The following is a 23,927-nucleotide window of genomic DNA, read 5'->3' as shown; positions in this document are numbered from 1 at the left end:
TCCCCTCTCGGTGTGTAACCTTTAATTCGTTTTCTCTCTCAGCACGATTTTCCCGAAGACTAACCGAATCCTTTTCCAAACAACGTACGGAGTCAGCTGCGCGGTGGCAGACATTTTCAAAGGTGGAAAATCTTCTACCACGGTGTACGGGTACAGTGCGGGGCTTTGTTGTTGTAAAACCATATGTTTGCTCGGTCACCGTGATGCCGGAAAACTTGGTGTACACGGCGAGGATGGAAGGCGTACCGGAAACCCCTTTAAACCGGCATCCACGTGGCTTCCAGCGTTGCGTCTGCGCAACGAGAGAGAAAACATTTCAGTCCACATGGCAACGCATCTCGGTGTTTCCCGTTTCCGAGTAAGGTATACATATCGCCAATCTCTCGATTCCGGAAACATACACCCTCGACATAGTGTGTGGAATTTTCATTCATAAGAAAGTTATACTTCAATTGTGGGAATCTAACCACTCTCACCTCGATTTTTTTGTGGTGAACTTCCAATTTAGTATAGTAATTTAGTTTAAATGCAACGTTTAAAATTTGTTTATAAAAAATTTTAACGAACTGAATTCAACGTATTTTTAAAATTTAATAAAATATCGTCCACATTCTACCAACATAACGATCCATCGTAGCCTCCATTCGTTCTCCCGCGCTAGAGCGTGACGATCCCGGAAATGATATCCTCAAATTCAATTTCCTGTGCTTCATCCGATACAAACACACACACACAGAGACCGTCAAACTAGCACAGTCCTACCGATTGCCAGTTTTCAACTCGATACCGACAGTTTCAGCGGAAACTGTCCACCGCCTGAGATAAAAAGGAAGTCCTGTGTGCTGCTATTCCGATTCCTACATTCTTTCAATATCTCCAATCGGAATGTGCTACTTGTGCCCTTACAACCCCAAGTCCTTCAGGCCCCGGAAACTCCTTTCTGCGTTGGTTCCCATTATGCTAATTGATATTGTGGCGTTGCTTTTCGCTTGACAGTCAGAGCTGTGTGGATTTAAGCGGGCTATTTCCCTAAAGCCGTGCCTCCATGGATTATTAAACGTGGAATTTGACGATTCTCAGCACCATCATTTAAAATTCTCAACATCATCAATACAAGGTAAACAGAAAATTTACCAAAACATGCAAGCAAAGGATTCTACCAATATTTAAACTCAAACATAACGCATCGGAAAATCTTTCTCTCTTTAACCTTCTCTAAGGACGACCTTTACTAACTGCGCCTAATAACGTTAATTGGAATCAATCAACCAAAACAATCTTCGGTTATGAATAAATAAAAACACAAATAAAGAATGCCTGTTGAAATGGTTCGTTTTCAGGGGGACCGTCGAGCCATCGTTTACATATTTTCTATAGACCGACTCTTGATGATTTTCTGACAAACGAACGGATCACTTTTGCATGAAAACACTTTACACAAATTTACATTAACTTCATCCGTTTGTCAGATTGCCTAACCAAACGCAAAGTGCAAAGAAATTCAAATTAACCATGAGGCAGGGGTCAAACTACTGATTGTATAATGTTAGCTAACGAATTTCAATAAAAGCATCCGGACATTGGTAAAGTACCTCTTATACATATAGCATCATTCCGAGTTGTTTCATCCCTACGAGTGGCTTTCATCCATTTTCCGACATACATTTTTCTTCTTTCCTTAAATTCTCTCTGAAGGTTTCTCTCGCTATCTCATATTTCAAGGAAACGCAATCAAGGAAGGAAATCAGAATAATTAAAGCCCTACGTGAATTAATTTCCCTTTTATGGCCGTGCCGGAAAGGTTCACAAAAAAATAACGCTACGACGTCGATAAGGATGGCATCTGAAGAGTGGCAACAGAAATATCCGCCCGGGACAAACCGGAAATGTTTTGGTGGAGGAGAAAGATATGAAGCGGCAGATGCGCAGGAAGACCTCAGATGAAGAAAAAACATCCCAAAAAAAATGCCAATCAACTGAAAAAATATTAATCGCATCCTCGATTCGACAAAATTCTATTTGAGCCATTTCTTCTAAAGCTGCCAGAACTAGGGCTACGTAAATACCCTTTCCGAAATGTGGGAAAATAGCTGCTTGTTCGTAATCTGAGATATTTGACAAAAACTCTAATAGCAAGCAACATGGATTTTTATCACACAATTGCTATTCATTACAATAACATTTTATAAGAACAAACTTTTCCCTTGATCAAACGTAATTAAACTATGACTGTTTTGGTTCAAGTTGCCAGCTTCGTAAATAAAATTCAATTAGCGTCGGTAAAATAAGAAAAAGAAACATTGAAAAGAAAAAATCTGTTAATCGAAATTCCACCAAAAAACTCTAATTAACGCTAATGGTCATCTGCAACGGATGTTAAATATGGTCTTCCGGTCGCTCCTCCTTTCGAAACACAATTCGTCCTACGAAAGAGCAGGCTAAGTGAAAGAAATGTACAAAAAAATTCTTCGAGCAAACAAATGAGGAAGTTAACCTTTTGCAACCCCATTAGACCCTAATTCATTTAACTCACCGGAACGATCTCGTAATTTGAGCTTAGAGTTTAGCTAATCGTTAGAAATTGAAGAATGAGCAGCATGAAACGAAGGAAAACTACAGCTCGGTCAACCTAATTCTCTGATTTTTCGTCCTGCAAAAAAACAAAAGACAAATAAAGAAAGGACAAATGAAACATGAAAAAATGGTCAAACAGTACAGTAAAACGAAACTCGGTGGATGAACAGGAAAAGCAAATCAATTGCCCTGTTTTACGAGGTACATCGTGTTATCAATTAAAACACATCGACCGTCGCAACCTATTCACCCGGAAAGCGAACTCAATTGATCGTGAACATGGTCGGTAGCTTTTCCACCCAACCCCCACAAACACCAGTACGTGGGTCGTTAAGCCAGATTTGACATACAACAGAAGGGTTTTGAAATACGGAAGGATGAGTTCGAAACCAACATTCGGAAATTAAAAAAAGCAAACCAACTCGTAATGAGTAAAACATGGATGTGATTGCTCCCTTCCCATGTTTGTGTAATTATATATTTTTACAGAGAGTTTTTTCAACGTTTGTGTTCGGTACCACCTCGAACAGTGCAGACAAAAAGGATGCGTTGAGTTTGACCATATTTTAATCGACTTTCCGTTCTATTTTTTATCGTGGAGCTCCGTAACAATGTCGAGATCTCTGTAACCGGCTATGTAGATACAAAATAGTTTCCATGAAATACAAAAAACACACACATTCTTTACTCTGTTCCACCATCACCGCCACCGACGTTAGGAGCCTTCAGTCCTATGGAATACTCTTTAATGAAATGTATGCAAAAACTTGATCGAAGAATGAATTGTTCCAGACGTGAATTTATTTTCCAATTAAAACAATCCGTACGCTCGACTCATTCATGTTGTCTTATCTTTAATTACAGAGGAAATTTGAGCTGATTGTTAAAAAAACTGTAGTTTTCTTCTGAAAAGAATTACCGATCTAGTGGACTATGTTCATAGAAAAAACTTATTTTATGATCCACTCGATAAAAAATATTTTCAACTTTCGTTTTTGATTCCATTTTTATTTCAATTGCTATTTGTTTGTTCTCCAAAAAACCGTTAAACAACCACCTTAAGTATATTGCCCAAAAACAATTCATGGTTATTTGTTTTGTACTATTCTAGTGTCGTTTTATTTTAATCGATCTTGCTTTATCACAACTTTTACTTTTTGCCAAAAACTTATCCCTAATAATTTGTTAACATCAGAAAGCGCCTAGCACCTTGTCATTGCACCGGTCCCGGATTAGCCCACATTAAATATCAACCGCCGTCGGTGGCACGTAGTACATGCCGATATCGTTGGCCGCTGGCAGTTGGCCGGTGTAGTACGAGCTGGCCAAATGGTGGGTAACCATCGTTTGTCCCATTCGACTGCTGTGGTGGACGGGGTTCATGGGCTGCTTGTAATAGCTTTGCGGCGCCTGGAACTGCAGCTGATGCGGATGCTCGAAGGTGGTGTACTTGGGCGGATGATGGTAGTCCGGTGTGGCGTTGGACAGGGCGGGTGGCTGCACTATCGTTGTCGGATTGTGGCGCACGTGGTGATGAGGGAAACCCTTTCCCGCCGAGCGTCCCTTCGAGGGGGACGATTTTTTGCTTCGATCGGGAAACTTGCGGGACAGCTTTTGGCAGAAGAGAAGCCATAGCGGCGTGGAGGTGGTCGGGGCTGCCGGTGGCGTTGGTTCCCTCGCTGGAAGTGGCGTTGCTGGAGCGTAGCTGACCGGATAGTGTGCCGGATGCAGGTAGGCATCGTGATAGATCGGAATTCCACCGGTGGTCGTTGAATATCCGGCCGCATAGAACTGCTGCTGTGGGGGCGGAAGGTGGCCATTGTAGTAGCTGCTTTGGTAGAAATATGGCGTCGGCTGCATCGGTTGCACACTGTGGACGTGCTGGAACTGCTGCACGTAAGGCGTCGTTTCCGGTGAAATGGCGGTGCATTTCCGACCGTCACGACACAGAGGATCCTCGCGTTGATGTTGACTATGGTGGTGTTGATGGTGGAATTGCTGCTGTTGCTGCATCTGCTGCTGCTGTTGCTGGTGATACAACCGATACAGCTCCTGCTGATGCTGCTGAAGATACTGCTGGTATGGTGTCGGAGGTTCCAGCGTCGCTTGGTTCAACAGCTGATACTCGTGGCCATGTCCAACCAGCGGATAGTAGTACTGGCGCATCCAAACCGGTGGCAACGGTGGATGCTTCTCCATCATCTTCTGCCTAATTTCCTCCGGCTTCGTGTAGGTGTAGGCCGGGAACCAGAACGGTGTACTATTGCCCGAAACTGCCTCCGGAATCTTCGGGATGTACTGGGGCCTCACGGAAGGATTCTCCAGGTCGCGCTTCCACCGAGAATAGTACGGTCCATCTTCGGGCTTATCTCCGACGTACAGGCAGCAACGTTCTCGGTGATCGTGATCGCAGTGGAAGCAATAGGCGGGACTCGGCGTCGAGCAGCGAGCCATCGGGATGTTGTTGTTTTCACTCAGCATACGGCTTTCCATGCGCAGATTTTCCTCCACCCGGCGGATGTCAGCGAGCCGGGTGTCGGCCGCACTATTCACCACCTCACTATCGACAAACGAGGTGTTCAGCCGTGAGTCGAAGAGATTGCGATGCCGCGATCGCGACTGCCGGGTTGTGCTGATCGTCGGTGCCGATGCTTCCATACTTTGCCAGTGTTGACTGTTGGCCGTGTTGAACTGTTCCATCTGCACACTACCGCCCGGGACCGCACTCGAAGGAGCCGCGGAAAATACCTCCGTATACTGCGGTTGAAACATTGTCCCATTGGTCATGCCGGCGTTTGAAGTAACGGTTGCTTGCTTTGAATGGCGGACGGGCTTCGTTGCGAACGATGGAATATTTTCACACTTTGGGGCGGCTACAACACTACTTCCTAGGCCCATCTAGCAAGTCAGTACGATCACGCCGATTGATCACTTGAACGAGATGCTGCACGAGGAACGATCGCTAAACGAATGATGACGCTCCTTGCAGGGTTCTTGCTTATCTAACCAAAATTGGCTCGTTTTACCCCAATTTCAAATACTCGCAAAATTCGAACGTCGTACCTGTCCTTTCCGCCACACGGTTGACACAGGCCATTTCTCCCAATCCAACGGTGGTGGGTTAGGTAATAAGGAATGGTTTCTTAAACTCCTACCCGCAATGTAACGAAAAAAACGAGTTGGCTAAACGACGCGAGGCTGGTTCAGGGGCGTTACCGTTGTTGTGTGTCTCAGAAAAGCTGCCATCATTCTCATTCTCAGGTGACACATTTACTCAAACCGGGTGATCAACAAATCTCCAAATATTTGCTATATTGGCTTTTCTTCTGCACGGTTCTAACCCGGTTCGCCCATACCCGGCAGGCCGGGTCATAAAATGGTAATGGTGCACACTTCTTTCAAAATCGTACAGCGAAACCCGAAAGCCTTGTCCTGGGTCGATTCTCAATTCAAGAAAGGGCGTTCCGGGGGTTATTTAACGAACAATTCATCAGCAGTAACACGTCCCAAATAACAGCACGTTTTGTAAGCGTTAATTGTGGGTTATTTTGTCACTTTTATTCTCTTTATTATGGTCGTTTCCCTTTTTGTTTTAGCAGTGTTGTTTGCTTGCCGAAGAAGAGCGATCTCCCGGGGGTGTGCGTTTTACGATCGATCTTCAAAAGAGGGATGAATGATCGCTGTATTTGTTATGTGAATGCCAGTGTATATCCAGCACCGCACATTATTCGCGACACGGGTAAAGGGAGCTCTACCAGCGTTGGAACCAGTCTGGAATAAAGAAAGCAAAATCACTAACCTGTCAATTTGTCCAAGTATTGAAATTTTTTTCAACTTACACATTCTCCACGCCTCCAATACCACAGTTGCCATGTTCATTCCAGCCCCAACAGTACACTCTTCCGCTTGCCGTTAGAGCAGTTCCATGTTGAGATCCCAGGCTCATGTCCTTCGGCAAAGCGGAATCGTGCAACTCCAGCAATCTCGGGACGGAGGAAGACGGTCCTCCACCAGCGTATCCCAGCTGACCGTAATTGTTTCTGCCCCATAAATAAATTTCACCATAACCGGTGAGACATCCCGAATGCGTCCATCCCGATTCCAGTTTGATGATATCGGTCGGGAAAATGCTTTCGTTGGTACACTGGCCGTGTTTGTTGTCGCCGAGGCATAAAATCCGTTTTCCCTCCGTGTGCAGCACAAGATGATTGTCTCCGCTTGCAATATCTCTCACGTGGCCTTTGTCTTTCAGGCAGCGTACTAATAACCGTGACCGATTATCTGGAGGGTAATCATTCGATAGGAATTTACATTTTCCTAAAACCCACACATTGCCGCGATCCGTCAGCACCGTCATGTACTGCAAACCGAACACAACTTTTACCACGGTTTCATTTTCTGGCAAAGTTAGCTTTTGCGGTTTGGTTACAGTTTTAACGTTCGTTTGTGCTATCTGCTGCCACACGTTTGAGCCCCAAACGTAAAGATCACCGAACGCGGTTATGCCTGCCGATACATCCCATCCCGCGGCAATATGTTTGAAGCCAAAACCACCAATCGCCTGAAATTGCACACAATCGTCCGTATGGCCAACACCTAGCTGCCCCCGGTTATTCCACCCGCAACCGTACAATCGTCCATCGGTCAGCCCGATCAGCGTATGTCCTCCACCAGCGGCCACGCATTGTACATCCGTAATTCGAAAAGGCACTTCGCGCAACTGCTGTGGCGTATCACATTGTTCCGAGGCATAGCCCAGACCAAGCTGGGCATGACTATTTGCTCCCTGTAAAAATTGCAAAGGATTATACAAATAAAAACTTCCAGAAAATAGTTTTTAGCGGTGCCATACCCAAGCAAACATACGGTATGTTTTGGTAAGTGTTTGTTTTGATTCCCATTTCGTGATCCAACCTGTCAAAATGCGGGCAAATTCAAAAGTACCTTAGCTAAAATATAAGTCGATGTTTTGTTTACTCCCACATTTTTTAAAGCTATCATACGAGTCAGATAAAGTTACCTGTATGTTTTGCAATACGGAGAAAGTATGGGGTAAAAAATTTACCTGTCCCAAACCATTTTTTTAAATTAATTATGACCTGGTACTGTGCGCCAAGTAAGCCCCTGTGTATCTGTCATATTCAATCAGGCGAACGATTTGTTTAACAACAAACTGCATAAAAGGGGCCAGTAACATACACTGCCCAATTATTTAAAGTAATATACCCAGCCAAAACTATGTTGTGCGTATTCGAAAGCTGCTCAACTAATAAGCAAAGTCGTAGGAAAAATATTAAAAAAGGAGTGCAGTTTATACCTTTCCCTACCACGGACTTCAGCGACGAAGGGCTACGACGGCTTGCAAAAAAACGACTTCATTGGTGGTGCCGGATCGTCGGGGTGGATTATACTGATACGTTATTGAACCAACTGCATGTTTGCTCGCTACATTTTGTTAAAGGTTTGAACTTCTTGCTATAGTTAAAGAATGTATGACCGCAATAACGTTGTATCTTTGCTAAACAGGCACTGCTGCACAACTTTGGGATACCTTCAGTCCTGACTGGATTCCAACGTTGTCTATCCCGGTGGGAACAGTGAATCGATTGCATCCCTTACCGGGGGAAAGTTGTGACGATTTCATCAAAAGTGAACAACATTCCGAAGAAACAATAGCAAACCCACTACTGGACGAAGCTCCCGATCCGGTAGCACTACGCACCGAACTGATCGACGAACTCATTGCGTATCCGATCGGTCGTACTTACCATCTGCTAAATGATGAAAGTGAAAGTTCTCCAGCGACCCCGTATGATGTTAAAAATCTCGCCAATACGTTAAAAGGATGCCTTACACGATCCTCGAACATAGGGAAGATGGTGTTTACAACTAACGCACCCCATGTCCCGGAGCGAATGTTCTCCGGTAATAGTAGCATAACATCAGTAGATTTAACGACCGAGCCCCGGTGGGAAACTGAGAGAAATATTATGAAACTGCAAAACAGTGTTCTAGGCTTAATCACAATGTTTGATGAAAATGAATGACCTTAGACATCGTATCTATTGAAATGGATTTATTTATTCGCTACGAAATGACGAAAATATAAAAAGCAGAAAAGCGTGAGTATTATTTTGTGCTGCTGTGAAGACGAAAAACGACGATTTACGCTACTGAATGTTTCAAAACCTCCTACAACATCAACTCCACCTAGAATATCGAAACGTCCAAGGCCCACCCTTAGTTCGTTGTAAGCCTATTTACACTGCTCTAAACACATGGAAAAAACGATTCTTGTAGCTACACTATAACGTTAAGAGATCGTCCTCAAAGTGTTTGCAAATGGTATTACGATGCAAGGTTCCAGTTTACTTACGAAACGGTAACCTTTCATCCTCATGCTGGCAACTGTAAGGACGGGTCCTGTCGTGCGTTTGTTCGTGCACCAGCAGTGCTATCCGGAGACGGAATCGTTTCGAGCAAACTGCACACTTGTGCTCTTGCTCCAGGTGCATTTGCATGGCTGGAGGCTGGTGGTCTTCTGCCATTGATTCAGTTTTAACTTTAACCTGCTCAACCTCTTCGCTGATCGATTCTGAAATGGGTTCCTCTTTAATCTCTACCTCTTTCTTTACAGTCACTGTCGGTTGGCACAAGGATTGATTGACTAATTTAGCTGCATCTGTTTCTTCCACTGCTACGTTGGCTGGATCCTTTTGTCCTTGACAATGATTCGACTGGACCGTCTCCTCCGCGTGGATCATCGGTTGGACACTGACGGGTTCCTCCTTGACCAACACTTCTTCCTTCAGATTCACTGTCGGTTGGCACACGGATTGATTGACTTTTTTAGGTGCACCTGATTCCTCCTCCCCTCCGTTGGCTGGACGCTTCTGCCCTTGACGATCTTTCGGCTGATCCGTCTCCTTATCGGCACTGAATGATCGACGGGGAATAATGCGATACTCCAAGGTTATGCCTGCGCCGGCAGCGAGCCGCCCATCAGCCATACAATCGATGGTGCCGCTACTACGCTCCAGAATGTCGCCGACATCGAGCCCTTCGTAGAAACTTTCATCCAGTGTCATGGTGCTTTCCTCTATTTTGGGCGACTGCATAATATTGATGCTTGGTTCCATACTGGTGATATCGAGGAACTTTTCATGCTCCAGCTCATGCAACTTCCAGCACTCCGCCGAGTAGAACTGCTTCGCACAGTATTCGCACTTTCCCACCGGTTCTTTCTTCACCTTGTACTTCATCGTGTACGTCTTTTCGCACTTGGTACGATCGAACGTAATGTCGAAGATGTCCTCACCCTCCTCGACCGTACAGTCTAGCTGCACAAAATGCTCTCCATCGTCGTCTCGATCGTGTTCATCGAAGTCGCCAACGAACCAAGCGTTCTGCTTCAGATTCATCTCGCCATCCACCGGTTCCTGGCCCAGATCGATATTGCACTTGCCCTGCTCGGTGTGCGACTTCTCGTGCAGTTCCAGAAAGTCTGGATTCGCAAAACAATTGCCACAGTCGAAGCATTTGTACAGATGGCTTTTCTTCAATCGCAGCTTAACGTTGTACGTCCGCACCTTTGTTCGGTCGATGCCATCCGTCTTTTCGGAGTTTTTCTGCAGGGATGCTATTTTAGCCAGCACTTCAGCCAGTTTCTATTATGTCGGAAGAAGAAAACATGTATCAACTTGTCGTACGACGCAACACGCAGGCATGTACTTTCATGAGTTTGCATCCATTCGCCCCCGTTTCCACTTACCTCTTCACCCGTCTTCAGGGTACGCTTCGAACGATTGCGATACTGCCGGATGGGATTAACCAGTGGCTCGAAGCTCTCCAATGACTCCATCTTAAACTCCGCGCACGGCTCCATGTCCATTGAACGGCGGAGTTGGTGATCTTTTACGCCACCAAATGCTGTGTTGTAATGCGCTGAAATGTTCCTTCTTGTTCGCGTAGTTTTTCTTTACCAAACGACGTGCAAATGCTTCACTGATCTATGTAAACATACATCGTAAACAACTCGCAAAACCTTGCAATTTTAATGGCAGCTACGTCTTCCGTTTACACTGCAAGATTTGAAGCTTCAAGCGGCTCGAAAATAAGTTGAAAAAAAATCATAGCAACTGCATGTACGCTAAGTACGAATCGTACCATGTAAACGCATTTGACGGCTCCAAGTCGGTACATTTGTCTACTGTCAAGCTTCGTAGTCGTCGCACGAAATTTCGACGTGCTCTTCGCGCGATCAAAACAAACCACCGGCAAAAATGCACATAATTTTACCAAAAGCAGCTCCCGGCAAGTATTTTGTGTGATGGTGTAATGAATATCTTCTGCTAAAGTTCACTCAAGAAAAGGCACCACTGCCCTCCACAAGTGTTTTTCAACATCAACATGAAGTTGGTCCGAAAGAACGTCGACAAATCGGGCGATGGGTAGGTGAAACTATTTTATTAGTTCTATTTCTTTATGAATTCAACTCAAAATGGAATGTTATTTAATTCGAAGGAGCGTTACGCTCGTACCCGAAGAACCGGAGGATATGTGGCATGCGTACAATCTAATCGCCGAAGGTGACCAAGTTCGTAGCAGCACTATTCGGAAGGTAATTTAGAATGCGATTTCGGAGGGAACTTGTGCACTCAACAAAGCCGAGCTTCTTTTCCCTTCGCACAGGTGCAAAATGAATCCTCAACTGGATCGTCCAGCAGCAGCCGTGTCCGGACGACTCTTACCATAAGCGTTGAAACGATCGACTTTGATACACAGGCGCAAATGCTCCGCCTCAAAGGACGTAACATCGAGGAAAACCAATTCGTAAAGGTGTGATTACGAAGCATTTTTGCCTAAAAAACTCCCTTTGCGTGTGCTACAATCAATCTGTTCTTGTATTTAATGCAGATGGGTGCCTACCATACGATTGATCTTGAGATGAACCGCTCTTTTACGCTCATGAAACCTGAATGGGACTCGATCGCACTGGAACGCATCGAAATGGCCTGTGACGTGACACAGAATGCCGACGTGGCGGCCGTTATCATGCAGGATGGACTGGCCCATGTCTGTCTGATCACGTCCAGCATGACGCTGGTGCGTAGCAAGATCGACGTGGCTATCCCGCGCAAACGCAAGGGAAACGTTCAGCAGCACGAGAAAGGTTTGGCAAAGTTCTACGACGCGGTAATGCAGGGCATCCTGCGTCATGTGAACTTTGACGTGGTGAAGTGCATCCTGGTCGCATCACCCGGTTTTGTGAAGGATCAGTTCTACGAATATATGTTCCAACAGGCTGTTAAGACTGACAACAAGGTACGGTGAGCTGCACAGCATAGCTGTAAATTTAGTATTCATACAAACCAAGTTTTTTTTTCTTTCCAGGTGCTTATAGATAATAAAAGTAAATTCATGCTCGTTCACTCGTCGTCTGGATTTAAACACTCTCTAAAAGGTACGGTAATGGATGGTCTTACAGGCTAAGCAAACTTTACTTAAGATTTACCCGTTTTTCGTCTCGCCCAACAGAGGTACTACAAGATCCGGCTGTGATTGCAAAAATGTCCGACACAAAGGCAGCCGGCGAGGTGAAAGCGCTGGAAAACTTCTACACCACGCTGCAGCTCGAGCCGTCGAAGGCTTTCTATGGCAAGAAGCACGTCTGCAAGGCAGCCGAGGCGCAGGCAATCGAAATGTTGCTAATTTCGGACAATCTGTTCAGGTCAGTGAAACACAACTGTTGATTTTGTTGTATGTTTTCAATTTGGGGCACATGATCAGACATGGCTTTATATCTTGTTTATTTTAATTTTTTTAACACACAACTCTTGTTTTGTCCCCTGAGTTGTGTTGCTGCCCACGTATTTTTTAATGGTCCCGACGAATATAATTCGTTGTACCTAAGAATGGTAGTGGGGATGTATTTTTTCCATCAGATTTGCAAGGGTGGCAAAACGAATTGATCCATTCGCTGATCCAAACCGAAAATGTTCCGATCATAGCTGCGCTGGTAGCTCAACCGGTTGTCCAGCTGTTGTTTGTGGAGGTTGGAATATCTGTGGGCCAAAAATGAACGAAACGGAAACAAAATTAGTTTATGGAAATGTTGATTAGTGTTACAATCACATCGCTTCATTTTTAATTGAATTTGACATATTTTATTCATGTCTATCAAGCAGTTAGCCAATCTGTGCACCACTGAAAGATTGTGTTCAAAAGTACACCAAAATGTGTTTAAATCAATACAACCAAAGCCATATAGCAGTACGGTTTATCGTTAAAATACTTCTTTTTTGGTGTTACTCTAAATGCCATTTTGCACGGCTATACGATCACTTTCTTTCCGCTTATGAAACCCTCCGTTTACAAACGATACATTCACGCTGACCTTAACGCTTCCAGATTGGTCTCTTCCTCCCTCTCTCACTGTTGAATTGTTCATATTCCTACCGGTGCATATATGGCACGTTCCAATGACGTGTTATCGATTGTTATTCAACACAGCGATGTCACCAATATGTGCTGCTCCTTGCCACTATGGACAATTTTCGAGGACGTGCCAAAAAGGTTACTTGTCTCTCCTCAAAAAAAAAAAAAAAAATAATAATAATCCTCAAGAGTTCAACTACTCTTCGATCGCTAGATCTTTTTCTTTTTTGCCGGGTATTCGATCACCGTACTTCCATTAACGAATCTAAATTGATTGAACGCTCCATGCGTTTAATTTGATTATCAACAGAAGCGCCAGAGCAGTGGGAAGACGTTGAGCCGTTCCGTCATGCTAGGATTGGTGGGAGCGTTCCCGGTGGTCGAATTTGGTTGTCCTTGTCGAATGATCAACTGGGTGGGTGGAGAGATAATATTCGATCATACGATCGTCATATTGGCTGCTCCGGCCAATGTTCCACTTACCCGATTCGTGGCACTAAATGGTATGCTTCGTTGGGCAGGGTTTGGTGCTTGTGTAGGTTTGTGTGCTTAAATTGTCGAACAATAAGCGCATATCGTTGGCGCAAATAAATTGTTCAATTACCTGCGCCGAAGCATATGATCTCAACGGGCTGGTAGAAAAGTGGCCACTCGAGATTCTTTTGGTGTGTAAAATGAAGAAGCCCAAGTACGCATCAAGAGTGGATCGAGATAAGTAACTGAAGTACCCTATTAGTAGATGAATGTTTAGCGCTTATCGGATATCCTCTTGGCGAAGCGAAGTGGTTGATGCAAGTTAAAAAATGCCAATGCCAAGTTCTTGTTATCAATCGAAAGGCGATACGGGCTTAAGAGAGTAACTCAAGACTTCCTCATATCAATGGCACACCCCTCTTTAACAAGAGAAAGCAAACCAACAAAAAAAAACAGTAGACAGTTTTCTTATCACAACATTCCAATGGAAAAAATAACCCAAATACAACGCATACTTCCGGTAGCTTCCCTACTCGACATGGCATTTCGATCGCTGTTTTTAATGATAAGCGATCGGTTACACCCCTCAACACTGGCACTTTTCGCCAGTTTGCTTCCATTGCATCCATGGTTTATCACAGCGCAAACCTAATATGCTTTTGACAACGTGGTGTTTCGCGTTTCCGCAAAGATAGTCGAACGTGCAAACATTTCACAACACATGCCGGTCAGGTGTTTGTATCAACCAAGTTTCATCAACATTCCAAGCACCCTGGAACGTTTTGCGCGCTTGGTTTGGGAAACATGTTAATTTAAAATATTTTCACCGAACCGGAAAGGAAACGATGAATCGGGAAAACACTGCGTCACAAGGAGGAAGCAAAGCAATGATGTGTGTCTGTGCCCATATTGGAAACGTTTAAATATTTAATTTTTGCAATGCCGTCAGTGTTTTGCTAAAACGCAATTAACTTCTCAACCGAATGTAATTGTTATGCTTTGGTTTGCTAGTACGCTACAACCCCCCTTAAAATCTAGGTCTTCCAGAGGTTTTTTCGCAACCATTCCTATGTCCGTCAAATGAATGCACGCCGGTAAACAATTGGCCACCGTACCATTTCCAAACCATACCTAGTGTTTAAAAAAAACCAATCAACAGCTGACCCAACACCTCACCATCTGGTTGTGACCCATTTGCATACTTACTTGCCAGGCGTTTTGTTTTGGTTTGGATTTTGTTTTCCCAAGCCCCCAGCACTTAAAACTGGTTCAATCAAGCCCACACCACGTTCGTGTTTTATTTTTTTGTTTCGCGAAAAATGCAAATTTCATTTCGTTCAGCACAACAGCGGCCAAGTGTGGAAAATCGGTTCGTTTGCACCGGTGTTGGAGGAAACGTTCCGTGCGTGACACAGATTTCATTAGGTGTCGTTGATGTAGTATAACGATTTTAAATGTGTCTTATTTCAACCGAAACAAGATCAAACGATCTTTGACTCGAAGGACACAAAAGCGTTTGATTGATTTAGCTTTAAAGTTTAAGATTTTTAAATAACTTTCCAGGGGATATCAACAGCATTGTGCCTAATTAGCTGTGTAATGTGTTTAATTAGGTTTCTTTAGATTGTATTCCAATGTCACATAAATCAAAACGAACCCCAACAACACGTCAGTATCTTATCTTCCCAGTCCTACAACAAGTCACCCTTCGAATTTCAAACGGACACCCTGCAAGGTGTCAAGAGATGCAGAAGTTGCTTTTTATTGCCTACTCTATCACCCACCTGCAATGCTGTGGAGCCATAAGTCCGGCTTCCTGAGACCGATTGGAGCTACTAGTTGTTATGGTTGAGCTGGTCCGTTGCATGGCACTACGAGTAACGAGCAACCGTGGGGGTGGCGAAGGGCCGGTTGATCGATTGCTGGTCACTCCGTCCGTGCTTGCTGCCGATCGCCAGCTGTTGGAAGCCGTTGATGATGACCACCCGGAGGGCGATCCCGCCGTACGTCCCGGTCCGGTGTTACCGAATCGCAGGGTGCATCCCGGAGCCGACGATGATAACGACCCCCGTACGGCCGTTGGGGACGGTGATTTACTGTAGCGCCCGGTAGTGGACGACTTTATCGTCGTTATATCACTTTCAGTTTTACAACTTCGCCTGCCGTTGCTGCTGTCACCATCGATTGTACCTCTAGCGGCTCCGTGCCGTATCTTCATATTGTATAAGCATTTGTTCAGCTTACTGTTCCGGACGTCATCGTTACTTGAAGTACTCGAACGGTGCATTTTGACCGATTGTTGTGTCGTTACCATTGGCAGTCCACTACTCCCGATGAAGTAATCGGGTTTACGGCCCTGTGCCGGAACCTGCTGTCTTTTGCTTTCAAGTTCAGGCATAATCCCGGCCGGATGGAGTTTAGGGAACGAACTGATCCCAAACACTTTTGCTTGGTGGTAGATATACTTCTCCCGTGGTTTCTATTTTCTTCTCAGTTCTTTTCTGCCTGACTGATTTCAAGGGCATTGACTTTCGTTACTTCTGCTCCCAGTGTTCTCTTTCCACCGGGAACGTTGATCTGATGATCTTGTTGTGGTGTGCTGTGCGCCACCTTTCCAGGGGTGGTTTGATGCACTCGGGTGTGCCTGTTTTGAGTCCCGAATGTGAAATTCACTGTGGAGAAAATGTGTGGAAAGAGAAAAGACAGTTTGGTGTTATACCTCAAACCAAGCATATCCACAGTGCGTGTTTCAGATGAATAACCCCTCCGTAAAGCTACGTTCTGAAACGTCTGTTTATTCCTCCATCCAGTGGGAATCACTCCGGAATTACGCATAATAGTTGCGCAACTCGGTAGAAAACTTCCATCATCGAACGATAGTCATGCCAAGTTCTGTTACAAATCATTCAAGCAAGACATTGCGAGCCCAACCTACATTCCGGTTCGCATTTGCACGCTGTACGGTATCTTTACCGTCGCTAATTACGGCTATATAAACGGATTCTTTATCTCACGAATGCATCAACTTTCCTAGATGAGTGATTTCAGTTGAACCGTTGATGATCTGGACCGACGTTTGTTTGTGTCATGTGTCTGGTAAATGGTGGTATGTTATCTAGAAACCCCTCGTGGAAACCAAATGAAGATAGTAAAATAGCTTCGCATGCCCCTTATAAACACATACAATGCTTCCTTGCATACTCCCGGATGTTCGGGATGTGATAAAAAGACATCCACGAAGTACCGTTTGCATTCATGCAATATGCGGTGGGTCTTCTTGCAAAGGACACGCTAGCTAGGGGGAATGAGTTATCGTAGAGTTTGAATCAGATGACTTCAACGATGCCCCGCCATGAGCTGCGGCTGACTCAGCACCTTCACTTCGTCATGAGTTTTTATAGAAACCATCTCATAAAGAGCCCTATGAAGGCGCTACACGACTCTCAACGCGCTCTCCTTCGGGCTGTTTACACAAAAACAGACGTGATAAGAAATTTAAATCCACCGTCCCCCGTGCCGCCTTCCGCCGAACAGGGGCATTCGAATGATCATAACCACTCCTCTACCACCTCATAGCATCACAGACGTTTCGGGTTTCCCCCGTCCCACCCGTGCACACTTTTTACGCCGGTGGTTTCGTTTCGTGGGTGAATGGGAACCGGACGGACGATCTACGAAATGAAGTAAGAAACCGGACCACAATTGCCGTGGAGATGGAGAGCGGTCGCGAAATACAAGATCCGCGGGCGGTGCATGGTTGGCTGATCGCCGGCAAAGAGTGGTAGGATATTTGGATAATGGATCGCAGGCAGCAGCTGAGTGCTTGCTTGGATGGCGCGAAACAGTTTCTAACGCAAAGCCAACTAAGAAAAGAACAAAACCACACCGATTCCGAGCTCCAAGATACGGCACAAGGAACACAACCTCCACGGTTTCTCCCACCTTTTGAAGCATTGGTTGTCCAATTTGTCATTGAACTTGGCGTCCCGGTGTGGGAGTGGGCCAGAATCTTTGTCGTCGGCGCACAAGAATGAAATCTAGGTCCGGGGAGATATGGCGGGGGGATTGCATTTCACTACAAGAAACAGAACGCAACCACGCGCAAACATAGAAGGCCATGTGTGTTGTCGTTGTCGTTGATCCAGAATGGAAAACTTGTTTCCATGGCGTTGCTTTGGTCTGTCGAAGCTAGGAGGAGGGTGCGTTGAGAACAGATCGCCAAAGGCCGTGGCTTAATTGCAGTTCTACTGATTGTGCCGACTCCTACGAATAATGACTGGCATCTCGAACGAACGTTCAATCTCCACAACACACACATTCCTTTCGATGCGTATATCCATTAGCGAGTAATAGCGAGTGTGGATGATGCCGATGGAAGTCCTACGCCCCTCAGAAGACTGGCATATTCTGTGTGTAGGCACACGTAATTAGACACCTTGTGTTCCAGTCCGTTTTTAACGTTTTTTAAATTTGATCCTTTTTGTTTAGTTTCCGTCAAAATTTCGTTTGTCCGGAAGTAAGCTGCTTCTCGTTGCGAATTTGGTAAGCAAAGAGAACCAAACTGTATCGCAAAACCATCATCCATGTAATTTTTCTGTGAGATGGAGAAAGCGAATCGTCGTGACAAGGGATGGTTTTTACTGTCGGTCGGGCTGTTTGTAGTAAGTGTCTCGTTTTTCATCAAATTAATTAACAACACACCACGGATCGCGTCGTTGGAAATCTCTCCTAGGACCGGTAATTGGGAAAATGCTCTTCATGCTGCTGCGCATCACTGGCGAGAGGTAGTAAACCCCCGGGTACGAAAAGCATAAACAAGAAGACTAATGCGCACGCGACTTTCTCCGCGCGCTGAAAATAAAACGTTTGCTTGGCAGTACGGCGAAGCGTGCGTCGGCAAGCACGTGCCACGAAAACAGACGGTTGGTGCTCGTGGCGAATTAAATTGACGACAGTTGACGATGGAAAACCCAAACACTTTCTTTCGCAGATCATTGTGCACTTCGATTGCAAAGGGCGAACACGACTCTTTGGTAGGTTGTTTTTTCAACTACCTTTTTGTTTACCTTTTAGCAACGTTTACATCTGCAGAATCAAATCAAAGGATGCTCTTCAATTTCGTTTCACTAGCTCCTCAAAACTCTAGCATGCTGTTGACATCCCTGCTCCTTCCGATCCATGCAGCGCTCGTTATGCGTTTGTTCGTTTCGGATCCACTGGGAATACCACCAATTTCCGGTACAAACCCGGGCAGAATGTCACCACTAAACGCAACGCAGGTTAGACAATTCCACCGAGTCAGATAAAAACTGGTTCTTTTCTGCTTTTTTAAGGAACACGCGCAGTAAAGGTACACCGAGGGGTTCGAACAATAAAACGCGCCTGCTATGATGATAAACGTGAAAACGCGAACGGCTCAACCGTCAACATGCGACTGAAACGGCGTCTTACAAAGCGTGCCGTTGCGTTTTCGAAAAATGCTTCGCTCCGCGAGATGCTAAGTCGTTATGCTCGCGGTTTTGTTTGACCGAACCGCGCTCTTCTCTCTATCTTATGTGAATCTGAGAACTGTTGTAGAAACCGGCCGGTAGCTGAATCCGGTTATCGGAAGCGAAAGAGAGATGCACGAGGTTTCCAATGCTCCCGCCGGTAGGAAACCGGTTACATAGCTCTGCGCCAACGGGTTTGTGCTGTCCCTTTTACTTGCTCTCTGCGCAGAGAGATGCTGGAACAGGCTGAGCATATGATGATCAGTCGAGATCGAGACAAGCTGATCGCGATTTAATGCTCGATGATCGAACAGTATTGGTATCAACTTTTGCGGATTTAAAATCTTCCAGTTACAAAGATTAATTTGCCTTTCGTTTTAAGGAGTAAATGGAACGTTTTATTTTTTGTACCGAGTAACGAAAATTAAAAGTCGTTAAAAAAAAACAATGCCATTCAATAGGGCTACGATCTTCTATGTTAACAGCAACACTGTTTGGAAACACATATTACGTAAACCGCTAGTCCTGATTTCGTCATCAAGCCAACTAACACCTCCTTCTTTCACCTTGATTCCCTTCAGCAGACGCTGCCCGAAACTATCCGTCGTTCGAGAAACTAAAAATAATCACCATAACCCAATAATGTCGCAACAGTGACATTAACGATTGGTCGGTTGTTTGCTTCACCCGCTCCCCGTCCCGATGCTGTTTGGCGTGAAAACTGTTACCGGTCCCGCAACCGCTTTTCCCCTAGCCAGCCATCCTAGATTTTCCCTTTTCGATGGAAGAAACCATTCGAATGGAAGGAAAAGTGATGCTGAACATTACTCATCCGTTCAACACCCTCACAGGGTAGTAAAATGTCAGGTTATTTAAAGTGGTTTTTTCATCCACGAGCAAGCGATCACAAGATTTTATTATGGGATTTATTTCATGATAAAAATATGAAAAAATACATAACTATTACTTATTTAAAACCTTCACCAGCATCGTTTAACGTCGTCGTGGTATACGAATACTTTCAAACAGTACCGTCCAACGATCATAAATACCCGGATTCTGTCGAAATGGACTGTTAATGGTTTTCTTTGCAGATGTTGCTCACAAACCAGTTGATAATTTCTTGAATAAACATACCTTGCAGGATCTACTCCATATTTAACGGTGTCTTCTGGTGTGAAACAACAGAAAACCGGTCTGCAACATCTTACCCAACACTTCTCCCAAGGCCCTCACCCTCCCATCAGTTCTAGAAGAATGCTAAGTTGTGTACTACACCTTCTGGGTTACAAAGATCTTCTACACTATTAACACTAAATCACAGATATACTGTACAAGTAGCGACACTTTTCTTCTTCTTTCCTTTGCCAAACCTCTCTACAATGCACTTCTTGGTTTGTCGAAGGTGAGACCAGGCAATTTTGTTTGTGTGTGCACCAGTCAGTCTCCCCAATGGGGCCACCTATAATTGCATGAGCCAACAAACGCACCTCACCTTTTTCTTGCGTCGTTCCCTAATCCGTTCGACGAGTTGCATGGCAAAGGTGTCCAAATTAAGTTAAGCCGTCGGTACAAGCACAAGATGCAAGTGGATTGGATTCGCAGACATTGACCATCGGCATGAATTAACTCCTCGAGAGTTTGATGGAACAGAATCGTGGTAGAAAAGGGGTAGATCATAATTACTCTATCACTGTCTCGGCTGTTAATGTTGTGTCCGTTGCAGCTGTCTTGGTTTTATAGTTGAAAACTAGGTTCGAAAATGCATTGTCACACCTTAACATGTTGAAAGGGGACTCGAAAAAAAATTGTTAATTCTTTCCATTTTGAAAAAGTCCTTTTTTCTCCTAAGTCTATAAAAAAGATAATTTTATTTTATGTAGGAATTACTTTCATTATTTTATTCCAATATTGATAGAAGCTGCCAGAACGAAAAAGAAAGCTGCACTCTCCATCTACCATTCAATTCCGTTGAAAAATGTAAAACCACACGTGTGTCGGACACATTTCGGTACGGTCTGAGAGGAACTCCACTCCAAACGTTGAAGCACATGCCTCTACTGCACACACGGTGTACCAAGCGCAAGAATGCAAACCCACACCGAAAGCATTAGTGTCCTGCTTCTTGCGCTTGTTTGAGATCGATTGTAAACAAAATATATCTTTTCGCTTTCCGTTTAGATTTACGCGAACCGGGGTCGGTCGGGTCTTTTTGTTTACCATCCGACCCAGCGCTCGAGAATCTCGACGAAAGCAACATCGGTTTGTGTACGTACAGGAGCACATGGTTCTCCACCACCACCGGCCGGCCGGCCGGCCAACACCAACCTTCCAGTGGCTCGCTGCACTGTATTGGGCGTTTTCCTAGGGCCGTAGGAAAATTAAATCTCCGCCACGGATCGAGGTCGAATGGGGTCGGACTAAGCAGTAGCAGCCGCCAGAAAGACGAAATCTTATAAATAGATCTCTCTGTCTTCCGTCTTGGCGACGTCGACTGAAAGCGCTCATAAATCGTCACCGTTGCGATGGTCACGTTTTTCGTGTAGATTTCTAACTCGTCGGGAGATGATCCGCCTAGTCTGGCAGCAACATTGTTCCATTGTTTTGACTTCTTCTTGAATTGTTTCCGCTAAATATTCCTTCCAGTGTTTTTTTTTTCAATTTTGTACTTGCACAAAACAAAACAATTGAATTTAGAGAATCTTAAAAATTATTTTATACTCTTCCTACATGGAGACAAAATAACATGATACTTATGTTCACCACAAACGTGGGCAAGGGGTAGGAACAATAGATTGTGCAACTAGTAAATAGGAAATGATTTTGAACTAGGAAATACTTTTAATCATGTCAAACAAATGAGGTAATAATTTACGCACTATGTATGGCTATGTAAATAAAGAAAAATGTAAAGATAAATTATTATAAAAGAAATTAGTCTAAGCAAACCAGGTAAAACATAATAGGATGTTTTTATACAATGGTGATCACGCGAAAATGCGACGCATCAGCTGAGATAAGCCCCAGCTCGGGCAGTAAGATCACTAACCGATCGCGACCGCCTACTAGGCGGAAGAGATCAACGTTTTCGGCATTATTTTTGTTCGTTTTGTTTCCCTTTTTTTTTGGGTAGCCGTGAATCATCGTACGAAAGTCGAATGTCGGACCAAAACAAACTCTTGACCCTATTTTTAGAAGAGGGCACGCTTTCACGTTTACCTTCCCGCCCCGAACCGGCTGATGATCGGTGGCGCTTCACGTCGGCGGGTCTGTTCAAGTGAAGCGCAGCGTGTTCGTCATCGCCATGCTGTGATACACTTGCTGTTCATCCTTGGTGTTTTCCTTGGTTGTTGTTCTGCGCTTCGTGCGATAGGGAAATAGGTTCCCCGAACGAATACTGATGGTCATGTTGATTGCTACTGCTAGGCAAAAGGATATTGCATACTATTTGTTTATTTGTTTGTCCCGCTATCATTCACCTGTTTGATTAATTGTCTTACAATCTTCCACAGATGCCAGGATGTAGCCACGCGCAAGGGATACGTTCAGCTGGTAGAATCGGTCCGCGAATCCGGTGGCGAAGTGAAGATATTCTCCAGCATGCACATCTCCGGGGAGCGTAAGTACTCGATCTATTACTCGACCATAAAGGTTTTTTTTTCACTTTGTTTCTAATTTTCCCAGAGCTGGCTCAACTCACCGGCGTTGCGGCGATCCTGCGCTTCCCGATGCCCGAGCTCGAGGATAGCGAAGACGAAGAGGACAGCGACGGATCGCAAGCAGAATGAAGGTGCATCTCCCCCGCGCTGTGTTGTTGTATGTTCCGTGTGTGTGAAATTTTTATGTGAGTGCTGGGAAACGTGTAATTTCGAACGAAAGATATTTTGAAGGTTTCGTGGATTGATAGTGAACTAGTTGAAAATTTCACACCAAGGTGGACAAGGACGACCTCCTTAGCTTAGCTTCTTACCTCCAGATACGATCTGTTTTTTACCCTTTTGAACTGTTGGATTTTTCTAAAATTCCGGTTACACTCATCGATAACGCGAAGAGAAATTATTGTTTACCATTCGTTTTACAAAACCAATATCTGATAGTTGATTAGCTATCGAGACAATAAAAAAAAATATAGGAAATGCTTATCTGTCCAGGTATTTGATTTGTTAAATATGATTCCTTTCTAAACGATACAACAACAAAAAACTCACACACATCATGGCAAACACAGTGAAGCATGTGCGTTCTCGACAACGATGATTACTATGAATTATTTTAAAATATCGGTGTAGTTATATAAACTCGACCGCATAACAAAAGAAAGATAAAGCAATGGCAGAATTTTGCGTAGGAAACGTTAAACAAAACTCAGGATGACCGCGTAAACCACAGTCTTAAAGTTAATAGTGTAAATAAATTAACCTCCCTAATTCCAAAATGGAAACAAACGAACCCTCCCCCCCCGTCACTCCCATCACTCCCCGTTGACACCATAGCCAATTGTAATCCGAATTCGAACGAAGCGTACACGCACGTGGTGTTCGTGTTTAGCTAGAACGTATTTTTGATTTAAGAACCGGTTCCGGTATGAGAGGACCGCATGGTGAAAGAGATTTACTCCTATCCTTAGTTAAACCGACCTACTACTCTTAATCGAAAAATAAAACTATTTTCAATCAAACAGTTTTTCCGCGCGTTTCGTGTCCCCTTCGCAATGAGTTGGAACAGGCGTTTTCCTTCCGTGCATAATATTACGATGATTTATTTATGGTTTTTCTTTAACAACATTTCTCACTACAATACAGTGTGTGTGTGTGTGTATAAACAGTAACATAATTCAACTGTAGGCTCGCCCCGTATGGCTCGCATAAACTGGCTAACATGATTGCGATAACACCAACCACTAACCCGTTATTGAGGAGGGGAAGATGCTTTCAGCCTCGAAGAAGACGGATT

The 23,927-nt window shown here is 44.5% G+C and overlaps 5 protein-coding genes across 5 annotated transcripts; 2 read left to right on the top strand and 3 right to left on the bottom strand.

Annotated features, from left to right (window-relative positions):
* Positions 1-3,816: 3,816 nt before the first annotated feature.
* LOC131264275 (alpha-protein kinase 1-like) lies at positions 3,817-5,472 on the bottom strand. The gene has a single exon (XM_058266558.1). It carries the CDS (start codon positions 5,470-5,472, stop codon positions 3,817-3,819), a length of 1,656 nt encoding a protein of 551 aa, XP_058122541.1.
* A 648-nt stretch (positions 5,473-6,120) lies between these two features.
* On the bottom strand, positions 6,121-7,452 carry LOC131263781 (secretion-regulating guanine nucleotide exchange factor). The gene is made up of 3 exons (XM_058266036.1): positions 7,427-7,452; positions 6,414-7,360; positions 6,121-6,345 (listed from the first exon to the last, which is right to left on the bottom strand). The coding sequence occupies exons 1-3, from the start codon at positions 7,436-7,438 to the stop codon at positions 6,264-6,266; spliced, it is 1,041 nt and encodes a 346-aa protein (XP_058122019.1). The 5' UTR covers positions 7,439-7,452; the 3' UTR covers positions 6,121-6,263.
* Positions 7,453-7,764: 312 nt separating this feature from the next.
* On the top strand, positions 7,765-8,669 carry LOC131262562 (uncharacterized). The gene is made up of 2 exons (XM_058264604.1): positions 7,765-8,035; positions 8,101-8,669. Exons 1-2 carry the CDS (start codon positions 7,813-7,815, stop codon positions 8,619-8,621), a joined length of 744 nt encoding a protein of 247 aa, XP_058120587.1. The 5' UTR covers positions 7,765-7,812; the 3' UTR covers positions 8,622-8,669.
* Positions 8,636-10,573, bottom strand: LOC131262561 (uncharacterized). Its single transcript, XM_058264603.1, has 2 exons — positions 10,346-10,573; positions 8,636-10,241 (listed from the first exon to the last, which is right to left on the bottom strand). Exons 1-2 carry the CDS (start codon positions 10,463-10,465, stop codon positions 8,943-8,945), a joined length of 1,419 nt encoding a protein of 472 aa, XP_058120586.1. The 5' UTR covers positions 10,466-10,573; the 3' UTR covers positions 8,636-8,942.
* A 251-nt stretch (positions 10,574-10,824) lies between these two features.
* On the top strand, positions 10,825-23,128 carry LOC131262329 (protein pelota). Its single transcript, XM_058264304.1, has 8 exons — positions 10,825-11,024; positions 11,098-11,194; positions 11,266-11,412; positions 11,491-11,898; positions 11,968-12,037; positions 12,112-12,304; positions 22,487-22,593; positions 22,659-23,128. The coding sequence occupies exons 1-8, from the start codon at positions 10,984-10,986 to the stop codon at positions 22,760-22,762; spliced, it is 1,167 nt and encodes a 388-aa protein (XP_058120287.1). The 5' UTR covers positions 10,825-10,983; the 3' UTR covers positions 22,763-23,128.
* The last annotated feature ends 799 nt before the right edge of the window (positions 23,129-23,927 follow it).

The sequence above is a fragment of the Anopheles coustani genome, chromosome 2 (genome assembly GCF_943734705.1).
Source record: "Anopheles coustani chromosome 2, idAnoCousDA_361_x.2, whole genome shotgun sequence".
Classification (NCBI taxonomy): domain Eukaryota; kingdom Metazoa; phylum Arthropoda; class Insecta; order Diptera; family Culicidae; genus Anopheles; species Anopheles coustani.
Note: the sequence above shows the minus strand (reverse complement) of the source record. Positions and strands in the feature narration are given on the sequence as shown.

Excerpts from the sequence above, each read along its gene's own strand:
- LOC131263781 (XM_058266036.1), bottom strand. Across the intron at positions 6,346-6,413 it reads ATTGGAGGCGTGGAGAATGT|ACTGGTTCCAACGCTGGTAG; the intron begins GTAAGTTGAAAA and ends TCTTTATTCCAG.
- LOC131264275 (XM_058266558.1), bottom strand. The coding sequence starts at position 5,472 with ATGGGCCTAGGAAGTAGTGTTGTAGCCGCCCCAAAGTGTGAAAATATT.
- LOC131262562 (XM_058264604.1), top strand. The coding sequence starts at position 7,813 with ATGTTGTGCGTATTCGAAAGCTGCTCAACTAATAAGCAAAGTCGTAGG. Across the intron at positions 8,036-8,100 it reads CTCGCTACATTTTGTTAAAG|GCACTGCTGCACAACTTTGG; the intron begins GTTTGAACTTCT and ends TTTGCTAAACAG.
- LOC131262561 (XM_058264603.1), bottom strand. The coding sequence starts at position 10,465 with ATGGACATGGAGCCGTGCGCGGAGTTTAAGATGGAGTCATTGGAGAGC. Across the intron at positions 10,242-10,345 it reads CCCTGAAGACGGGTGAAGAG|AAACTGGCTGAAGTGCTGGC; the intron begins GTAAGTGGAAAC and ends CCGACATAATAG.
- LOC131262329 (XM_058264304.1), top strand. The coding sequence starts at position 10,984 with ATGAAGTTGGTCCGAAAGAACGTCGACAAATCGGGCGATGG. Across the intron at positions 12,038-12,111 it reads ATTTAAACACTCTCTAAAAG|AGGTACTACAAGATCCGGCT; the intron begins GTACGGTAATGG and ends CTCGCCCAACAG. Across the intron at positions 22,594-22,658 it reads CATGCACATCTCCGGGGAGC|AGCTGGCTCAACTCACCGGC; the intron begins GTAAGTACTCGA and ends TAATTTTCCCAG.